This window comes from Gobius niger (assembly GCF_951799975.1).
Source record: "Gobius niger genome assembly, chromosome: 6".
Classification (NCBI taxonomy): Eukaryota; Metazoa; Chordata; class Actinopteri; order Gobiiformes; family Gobiidae; genus Gobius; species Gobius niger.
In genome coordinates this window covers 7,866,497-7,877,049 of record NC_136857.1, presented here as the reverse complement: position 1 = coordinate 7,877,049, position 10,553 = coordinate 7,866,497, and the positions used below count along the sequence as shown (strand labels likewise).

The following is a 10,553-nucleotide window of genomic DNA, read 5'->3' as shown; positions in this document are numbered from 1 at the left end:
TTTTTTTCCTATCTCTCTTCCTCAGAATAGAAACAGGAAGGCCAATTGCAGGCTAATGCTAACACAGAAGCACAGGCTGTACCCACTGAAACAACATTTCTTGTAGATGTTGAATGAATAAGTATACTTGGATTTACACATTAAAAATTGGTAACAGTAATGACCCCCCTCTCCAAATGTCCACAAACAGTTCATAGAGTAAAATATTGAAGAGAGAGAGAGGTGGGAAAGTCTCTTCTGAATGTAACTCCTTCACTGTGATGTCATTGGACTGAACCATTAGAGTTCTCGTAGTTTGGTAACAGGAATGAAATCTTAGGGACACACATAAAACTGCTAATATTTAATAGAAATTAGATTTTTTTTATTGCTTAAAAACAGTGAAATAATGAGATCCCTTAGTGGACAATGTCATTATGTTTGTTTGCTACATTTATTTTTTCATTTATTTTAAAATTGTCCTCTGCATTTAACCCATCCTTTGATGCCGCTGGGGGGACCCGTAAGGAGCAGTGGTCGATGGCAGGGCCGCGCCCGGGCCCCATCTCCATGATGTGGAGCCAGGCTGATGGTCAGAATCACCTAGAGGATTCACCTATTGCACATGTTTTTAGTGTAGGGGAAACTGGAGCACCCGGAGGAAACAAAATTAAGTGATTATTTTGTAGTTCTAGCAACAATTGATACATTTTGTACTTATACTCTGTCTGCAGCGAGCGTGTTTAGGCGTGCGAGCACTAACTTTCTTTAGGAGCTTCCTGTAACTTTTTAGTTAAAACACCCTGTACTTTCTCATTTCACATATTTACTTGTTATTGTCTTCCTTGCATTAGTGCTATGGCTGATATAATTTTTTAACAACTCACAGGTGAGGACAAGGCCAAAAAACACATTTTTATGAAAATGTTAGTTTTGGATCGTCTTTTTTCTTTAAATATTGTTGAAATTGTTTCAAAACTATAAAATATTACAAAAAAATATCTAAATAATGTTATGTAATAGTCGTCTTTCAACAACTGCTTGTGATTGCCTGTGGCCTTATATGGCTGTTTTACTGTTTAATACTTGTGCTCTGACCCCTTGTGGAAAGGTTGTGAATTTTCCTTTCTACATCCTGTAACCTCGAATTAAACATAAATTAAGTAGTAATTACTGGTGCTGTAAAAGGTGTTAATAAAGAAATATACAAGTATTTGCATCATGAAACTTTTATTGACATACTGTACATCTCCAGATGATGAATAATATGTATTTGACATTGGTACCAGACTCAAACAGCCTCAGTACAACAGCCCCACTATGGGACAAACATCAAAATAAAAAATATATACGATATAAGTTTTCATAAAGAAAAACAGAAATGTTTTCATAAGTGTGCGGATGAGAGCAAACATAAAACAAATCAGCATTTTGGTCTTGTTTTTCCTCACACATAATAAATTCATATTACAGGATGATTCAGTACTTTTTTTTTATTTAACCTTCTCTTTTGTGCATTGTCTTTACCTGGAATAAATCATAAAACAATGCAATAACTTGAGCGTCCCATTGTGGGACAAATATCAAATGCTTAAAAAAAAAAAGTCCAGAACTTTTGATGCACAACAAAAGAAGTATTACTACTGGTATTTAGATGATAAATAATAGAAAACAGCATTTTTGTCTCAATCTGGACTAATACATTCATTACAGTTCGTCACAAAGCCCTCTTACAAATTGGTGCTTTTGTTTGCACTGTCCTTAGACTGACGTAGTCCATAAAGCCACTTGATAACTCGTGCGTTCCTCTCAATGACGGAAACACCATAAGGAACGCGAGCCGCTGGATTTTTTGTCCCCTCTTCCTCTTCATCATCATCGTCGTCCTCGTCTCGCCCTGATCCCGCGCACTCGGAGCCCGGGGCGCTCACGCTGCGGAACCGGGCCAAAGACACGATGTCAGAGTTGGAGGCAGTGAGGTCCTGTATGTCCGAGGGGTCCAGGCCGCACAGGTTAAAGAAGCGCTCCAGCTCAGTGCCCGCTCTGGAGAAGCGATCGCTCAGGTCCGACTTGGAGCGAGTGAGAGACGGCCTCTTCCGGGCACTGGAGGAGGACAGGCGGGTGAAAGCCGGGGAGGGAGGGGGTAACGCTGGGCCAGCAGGAGGAGCAGGGTCAGTGGGGGGTTTTAGCGGGGGTGTCACATCACCATTTTCAGGTTTTGGGGGCGTGGCGACGACAGGCTTGAGGGGTGAGGGGCTTGGGGGTGTTCTGGGGTGAAAGAGGCGCGCTGCGTGAAGTGGAAACTGGGAATGCAGAGCGATGGGCTGTAGGGGCTTCCTCATGAACTGCGCTGGTCTGACAGACGGGCGGACGGAGCCAGACTGTGGCATGACGTCCACTCTGCGCACTGTCCCGACAGCCGGAGGGCAGGGTGCACTGTCCTCTCGGGCCGGTCCTGGGGACTTCAGTCTCACTTTGGCCGGACAAGACCAGTCTGGACGAGGAGGAGGAGGTGGTCTCTCTTTCCTCTGTGGGGTGAGAGACTCTGGAGGCTTTGTCTCGCCGACTCTGGGCTGAGGTCCATCATTCACGTCACTGATGAGGTTGCTCAGGTGCTCCAGGTCCAGCTGGATGCTTTCTTTTGATTTTGTTGGGATGGGAGCCTTCCTTGTCGGTTTTAGGGCAGAGCGGGGGCTTGGCAGAGGTTTGCTCACCTCGGCATGTCGGACCGGCTGCTGTTTGGAAAGAGCTACTTGGCTCTTCACATATTTGGCTTTGTCTGCCTCCAGTCGCTCCACTGCACTCTGTCTGGGCCTCTCTGCAGCTGCCAGGCACTGCCGGTACACCTCCGGAGCCATTGGGCCTTTGGGCCGTAGGCGGGGAGGTGTGGCTGTAACCGCTGTTCGCACAGGACGTCTGGCCTGCTGTGGGAGCATCTCCATGGGCATCATGTGAACATATAAATTCAACTTCTACCTGTGTTTGTTCACATGAGAGACACCTCTGCCGGTCCTGGTTTTCATCTTCATCAACTGTTGTGTCACTGCGGCTTGATCTGACCCCGACTTCCTGCAAAAAATAGAAAGAATTACAACATTAGTCAAAAAAGAATGAAAATGGTGACAAAATGGCTTACAGGTTTTGTGCCACTTGCTCCGAAACAGAGACGAACACAACTTCACAAAGACCTGCATTACTTCCTACATATTTCCTCTTATTGTTAAACAGCCAATCAAGCGCACTTTCTCCAACTTCCTTCCTATAAGTTCATTGGCTGCTGCTGGCACAATCAGTTTTATACGAGCCATCCATCTCCCCGCCGACGACTGGACAATAAAAGTGACACTTCCTTTTTAGTGAGTGCTGAGGGGCCTGTGAACAGAGGCCCGGGACAAGTGCGTGGGTGTGGGTGAGTGGGTATGGGGGGAGGTATCAGGACAGTTGTCAACAAACCATTGTCTGCAGGCACCTCACCGACAGCTGCTGAGGGAATAATGGCTCTTCTTCTCTATATAAAAAGTCGGTTGCCTGGGCTAAGATCGTGGATATACAAGTCCTACCAGGTTAAGCGAAGCAATAAACGCTTTGGCAACTGACCAAACGATCCAGCCCTCACTGTTGATGGTTTTACACTGTGAGCAAAGCAAATGCCAGTTATGTTGACGTGGCCAATGAAGCTGCCCGTGTATTTAATCAAGATCATATGTTTGCAATATGTCACTCTAAGTCTCTGCATCTGCTGGTCACATTCTCCACATATTTGCCATTCCAGGTGGAGCTGGGCCAAACTCTAGCTGATAATGCTACTCAACTTTACACTGATCTCCCTTTTCTTATCACTTTATCACCCACTAAATTAATACAAGCCTCACTTACTCTATTTAGGAGTCAGCAACAGCAGCTAGAGATATTATTAACCCAACATGCTGCTGCGTTACACACCATGTAGGAATGTCAAGTGGTGGGTCAAACAAACGCAACAGACGCATTGGGCTTGAAGGAGGCTGTGAGACATGCGGCAGCACGTTGTGACTCTGAAAAAAATAAACATTTAAAGCGACACATGAGAGTAAATGACACAAAAGGGGATGGAGGTTACATGAAATCGTCTGTGGCAACAACACACGATGTAAGTGCAGCGCGCGTGGAAGTGAGGCCTGTGTAGTCTTGCCCTGACAAGCCTTTAGCTCTTCTTTCAAGGTGTTTCTCAGTCGGAAGGTACGCGGAGTCGAGGGGTTTTTTCTTTGGTACTTTAAAAAAAACTAAAATTCTCACCTGAACTGAAGTCGAGCCTGTTCCGCGTCTTTGTTTCCTGGTCAAAGCAAAAGTTACAAGAGAACAAGCCGTCCCACCGCTGAGTGTGTGTGTGTGAGTAAATGTGTGCACTTGGCGACACAGGGACAAGACTAACCTGTTTGACAAACTCACGTGTGCGCTCCTAGGACCGCCCCTCGACGCTGATTGGTCGGTCCCTTCCTCCAAACGCGGAAGCAGTTAGCTTTGAATATATGAGTTTGCTTTCTCTTTTGAAAGTGTTTGTTTTGCTCGTTTTCTGCCCCCCCCGTCTCATCCAAAACTATTGCTGGAATAATTTGTTACGATTATTTGATTCATTTCATTGCATACCCTGTGATTCGCTCTTATAGCTGTTTTCAAACTTTGACATTTTTAGTTTTGCCCCAAACTTATTTCTAGCTCTCACAATCCCTCCTGCTTATCCAAAAAGTTCAAGCAAGTTAATTATATGCACGGATCAAGCCCGTGTCTTTTGACGAAAATGTAATTCAATTTTAGTCGAGATTTAGTCAAAAATATCTTCAATTTTACTCTAGTTTTAGTCGACTAAATTTAAGACAAATTAAGTCAAATTAAGTCATTATAATCATATTTAATCTTGTTCCTCTGCTTCATGGAGCTTCTCCCACATGAACAAAGCTCAGAGCTGTGGCAGAGAATTTACATGATATGAGGCTCTTTCCAGGGGCGGACTGGCCACATGTCCATTCTGGAAGAGCACAGAAGGGCCACTGGTCTGGCCTCTCAATTTTCTCCTTAATCTCTAATTTTACGCCTTAACCGAGCTTTGCCCAAATCTAAAAGCTCAAAAGAAAAGCGCCAAAACAGAAAAACGAACACGAGGATGAACACGGGACAAAAATGTGCCGTAAAAGACAAGACAAAAACATGACAAAAAAAACAACAACAAAAAAGAGACAAAAACACAGCAACAAAGCAATGAAAAAAGCAACAAAAAAAGCCACAAAAAAGTGATAAAACACAATGACAAAGCCACAAAAGTAATGAAAAAAAAACAAAATCATGACAAAAAGTTGCAATCACTCTTGTAGGTCTTAGCTTTCAAATGAGGCGTTACACTGTTGCTCTCCAGTTCAGGAGCTTTTAGATTTGGGTAATGTCAATATGTATTTGTGCTGTGCGCATTTACGCTAATTTGGGCCACACTGGTCAGATCCCAGGGCCGTTTTTAAGTCCCAGTCCGCCCCTGGCTCTTTCAGACTGTCAATGGAAGTTCGGAAGATTTTAGTCTCTCCTTTTAATTTATATTTAGTCTTATTTTAGTCGACTAAAATATCTGGACATTTTAGTCATAGTTTTAGTCTCATGAAAAACGTTTCATTTAGTTTTAGTCCAATTTTAGTCGTCAAAAATATCACTTTGACTAAAATTAAGACTAAATATTTCAGTTGATGAAATTAACACTGTAAACAAAACAATAATAAAAAGTCAGGTACCGCAGCTTTAAATCTTTTGTTATTTGTATTAGTGTAATTATATTATTATTTATATTGTCCATATCCAGTGTTGGGCAAGTTACTTAAAAAATGTGATATATTCTATATTAGTGACTACAGCATTACAAATGTAGTATGTTTGCATTACATATTACTGTTGTTGCCGAGTTACACATCTTTTCAGTTACTTTTGGCAAAATATTAACTGAAAATAGTATTAATGCAATGGAGCAAAAGTGCAGTCAGAGATTTCCTTTTCCTTCACTTTCCCCATTCTCTCTTGTTTTGTTTTGACCTGTGTCCAGCTTGATTTGGTGCTACATTTTATTGTATTTCGTTCATACATTTAAATGCTCTTGTAACTCAAGAAGCTTTAAATGTAATGACTAATATATTCCTGTATTTTGTGTAAGTAATGTTATATTCCTTAGTTACTAGAAAAAGTAATATATTTGTGTAACTCTTTTGTAATATGTTACCGCCAACACTGTCCACACCTCATTTTTATACTAAACAATATTGTTGTCCAGTTTGATGGTATATTTTATTTTATTACTTACTATTAAAATCGATCATTGAAATCACAAACATATTCCACATAAAAAATAAAACACATTAAAAAAAAAGTTATCAAGGCAAGTAACCCGACACCAAATATACAAAAATAGTGTTTCTGGATTGGATATTTAACAATAGACTTTGTACAAAGGCGACATTTAAGTAATAACCATCTTATTGACATTTTACAGCAAAAGTGCCACACACACCATACAGTAAGTTCACATGAAGCTGTACTTTCACAACACCAAGACCAATGGCTGTGCATAAAACCCGTTGTGGTTTGCATATGTAAATACAGAGTTACGTTAAACAGGCTCTTTCAGTTCAAACACGCTGCTTGAAACTGCTTTGACACATATTGTTTTCCACAAAGTTAGGTTGCAAAGGTCTTGTGAGGCTTTCTGTGTAATATTTGCAGGGCACATTCCAAACCTAGACTCGAGAATAAATGGTCTATAACAGTGTTTGTTCACACTCATTGTATTGATTTTGTAATGTCATGCGCTTAATCATACTCTTCTTGTTCTGTAACGCACTTTGAATTACTTAATAAATAAACTTGCCTTTAGTTTTTGCCAATCCTCATAACATCAACCACCCAGAGTTCGTTCACTCCTGTATGAAACCTTTTTATTCATCCTGCCTAGATTTGCAAGGGTCTCCCTGCGTAGAGGTTAAGAAATTGCACAGTTTTTGTCTTTGTCCTTTGCCCCGAGACTGTGAGCTCTCCTGCGCCTGAAGCTCCCTCGAAGTCCTTGTCCCTTCTGCACCTCCTTGTCCCTTCCTGATGCATGCGTGTCTTTGGCCTCAGGCGGGTTCGCTCTGAGCTGGGGCGGCAGGGGGATCGGTTTTCCCAGAAAGAATCCCTCCTCCTCTGAATCCGAGGACGAGGAGCATGTGGAGCAGGAGTCCTCGTGTTTGCAGCGGCCCGTTTGGAGGGTCAGCGACAGCGAGTGGGACGAGCCTCGGGTGTCTCTGTCTCTCTCTCCCCGGTGCTCGAGCGAATCCAGCCTGGGACGTTCGGTGCGGGGGCGCCTGTGCCGTCTCTCTGATCCCGCGAGGAGAGAGGGGTCCGAGGGCACGCGGGAGTGACCCCAGCCCCGGCGCCTGCTGCGGTGATGGTGCGAGGAACCGTCTGGTGCAAAGAAAAGGAGCGTTAATAAAACAAACTACAGCGTGTCGTCAGATTCATTGTGTTTATGAGACGCTATTGTATATTCTGTAGTAACTAGACTAATTCTGTCTCTCATTTATACCTTCAGCTGTCTCCATTTTAAACATTGACTATAGTAGGAATGTACAGAATCTTCCTTAAAATGAGGGGGTTAAGAAGGTTTTTTGATTGTTATATGGTAACTGTGTTGTGTATGTTATGTCTCAACTTTGTTAGTCTTTGGGATTCAGGTTTGTTCTGGGACACCTGGTGGAATGTGATGAATGAGTGTCTGCTGTTTTTATGTATTTCTTTTTGGCTGCGGGACTGGGACTGATAAACGGCCCTGGACTCTGACCAGCCAGGCCCAAATTTGCATAAATACGTACTTCTAAAAATACATATTAACCTCTTACACCCCCACCTGCATTTTCTCCAGTTCGGCTTTACCCAAATCGAAAAGCTTCTCGACTGGAGAGCTCGCGCTGCGCTTTCGTCAGGTTTTTTTGTTTTTCATTGCTTTATTGTTGGGTTTTCATCTCTTTTTATTCATTTATTTGTTGCTTTTCTGGCACATTTTTGTTCCGGTTTCATCCTTGTTTCTTCGGTATTTTGATGTTTTTCTTTTAAGCGCTTAGATTTGGATAAAGCTTGGTTATATCGGGGGGTGAGAGGTTAAGGAGTAAATTGAAAGGCCAGACCAGTGGCCTGAGAGCCAGTGGCCCTTCTGTGCTCTTCCAGAATGGACATATGGCCAGTCCATATGAGAGTATGCTCTATACTGTGGTTTGGACAAAGCGTCCATTACGAGGCTACAAATGGTCCAAAACGCAGCGGCCCGCTTGCTGACCGGCACCAGGCGACGTGAGCACATTACACCTGTGCTCGCCCGTCTGCACTGGCTTCCTGTCTGTCACAGAATCAATTTTAAGATTCTTTTAATTGTTTTTAAATGTTTAAATGGCTTGGCACCTTTGTATCTGTCTGAGCTGCTCTCTGTCCATGCCCCGTCCAGAGCACTTCGCTCAGCTGACCTGCTCCTTCTGGATGTGCCCAAAACGCACATGAAAACCAGAGGAGACAGAGCTTTTTCTGCTGCTGCCCCCCGACTGTGGAACGGTCTGCCCCTCAGCATCCGTTTGGCCCCGACTCTAAGCAGTTTTAAGTCCTCCCTTAAAACCCACCTCTTTACACAGGCCTTTTAATATGTTCAACTTTCTCCATTGTATTTTTGTTTAATTGATTTTGACGTAGTTATTATGCCTTGTTTGTATTTGTATTCATAGTTTTTATCATCTGTTTGTGTTGTGAAGCACTTTGGGCAGCCGTGGTTGTTGTAAATGTGCTATAGAAATAAACTTGACCTTGACCTTGACCTTGAGTCCGCCCCTGGACATGACATGAAGTAAAGTGAAACAGCTGGGCAAATTTGTATCAAGTACAGTATTGAAACAAAGCCACAATAACGACTGGTTGATTGATTGAAGTAATACTTACAACACATATTTTAAATTCATCTTTAAAGGAAAAGGCCACCGTTCTTCCATACTGAGATATGTTCTTACCTGAGCTTAGACGAGTTGATGCGTACCTGTCTGGTCTTTGTGCGTGCCCTCAGTCACACAAAACCACCATAGATGTTGTTAGCATTTAGCCTCTCCCACTATATTCCTATAGCTCCAAACGGGGGTGAAGTTGGAAGCTACCACGCTCTTCCACGGGCACAGAGACAAGACAGGTACGCATCACCTCGTCTAAGCTCAGGTAAGAACACATCTTCCTTTAAGCTTTATAATTGGGCCTACACCAAAAAGAGTAAAGTCTATTTAAAGAAAGCTGTTCTGAAAGCCAATACCCAGCAGATCCAGTTGAGGTGGAATGCCCTTCTTCAGCTGTAGCCTGCTTCCAAAGCCCTCCTCCTGATCTTCACCCTCCTCTTTGTCATAATGCTCCTCATCCCCCTCCTCCTCTTCCACGGAGAAGCTGCTGCTGATGGGTTCCCTGAAACTGACCCGGGCCGCCCCACCGCGAGTGAGGGGCGGGGGGGAGTCAGAGGTTCGGTCCTCGGTCTGGGTCACGTTCAAAGTGGGCGACTCTCGCGGTACCAGCTCGTGGGACTTAACGGGCAGAGGTGGAGGCAGATCAGAGTCGGGGGGTAACTGGCTGAAGTCAGGGGAGTCCCGAGTGTTTGGAGATGGAAACGCTGCAATTGGAGAAAAGGTGGTTGAGAAATCTTATTGACTACTTTACGTTTATTTTACTATCAAGTTACCCTATTATTTTAGAACCAACAATAATGCAATACAAATGGAAAAACAGAGGAAAAAGCAAATGTATGTGCTCATTCATTCATAAAAGTTTAGGTCTGAGGTACAATTGTGTCCATTATCCATGATACTGAGAAGTACAGCCCCATTCTTTTTCTTTTTCAATATCAGACATCAACAAAATGATGGAAACACTTTACATAAAGAGGTATTAAAGGGGCTGTACCCAAATCCCCCTGTCATCATGAAATACAAAGGGAACTAGTAAGCTTTAAGCTGTTATTTCTTCACGGGAGTTTAATTAACTCCTGTAAAGACTTGGGAAGTGAAAGAATGCAAATACAATGTACTACAAAGATTGGATTTAACTCTACTACTGTTGAAAAATGTGTACTACCACTTTATTATGTCTCACTGTCTATTTCATCATGTTTATGCAATTTACCTTGATTGTTTTTTTCCACCCAAGCCAAACAATCTTTAGTGGTTTCTCTTGAACTAATGCAAGTGAGGGGGTGCCCGATATCTCCATTGATTCTTTGTTCACTTTCAATATAGTCAAAGCGAGGACTGTCGCAGAGTCTTGGCGGCATCCCGTAATGCGTGATGTCGTTGGGCCAGGAGGGTCCTCGTCCGTTCGCCAGGTGAATGTGAGGGAGGGGGGAGTAGGTGCCTCTGGGGTGAGGGAGACGGGATAAAGGTGCTCCGTTTTGCTCTATAATAGCGCATTGTGGACCTACGAATAGAGCAGATCATTGATTATGAATATTGTGTACTTAATCTTCATGATTCCACAATCTACATCCCTCTTCTCAATGTTATGTTGCCATGTGAACAAAA

The 10,553-nt window shown here is 43.0% G+C and overlaps 2 protein-coding genes across 3 annotated transcripts in view; both read right to left on the bottom strand.

Moving 5' to 3' along the window:
* Positions 1–1,667: 1,667 nt before the first annotated feature.
* Positions 1,668–4,293, bottom strand: fam110a (family with sequence similarity 110 member A). The gene is made up of 2 exons (XM_079558152.1): positions 4,255–4,293; positions 1,668–3,048 (listed from the first exon to the last, which is right to left on the bottom strand). The coding sequence occupies exon 2, from the start codon at positions 2,928–2,930 to the stop codon at positions 1,710–1,712; it is 1,221 nt and encodes a 406-aa protein (XP_079414278.1). The 5' UTR covers positions 2,931–3,048; positions 4,255–4,293; the 3' UTR covers positions 1,668–1,709.
* Positions 4,294–6,874: 2,581 nt separating this feature from the next.
* Positions 6,875–10,553, bottom strand: part of prickle3 (prickle homolog 3) — a 31,714-nt gene continuing 28,035 nt past the window's right edge. For both annotated transcript variants that reach the window (XM_079558473.1, XM_079558474.1), the window contains 3 exons: positions 10,159–10,449; positions 9,302–9,649; positions 6,875–7,428 (listed from right to left, as the gene is read on the bottom strand). In XM_079558473.1, coding sequence (XP_079414599.1) covers positions 6,968–7,428; positions 9,302–9,649; positions 10,159–10,449 — 1,100 coding nt within the window. In that variant the 3' untranslated portion in view covers positions 6,875–6,967. The remainder of the gene's footprint in view (positions 7,429–9,301; positions 9,650–10,158; positions 10,450–10,553) is intronic.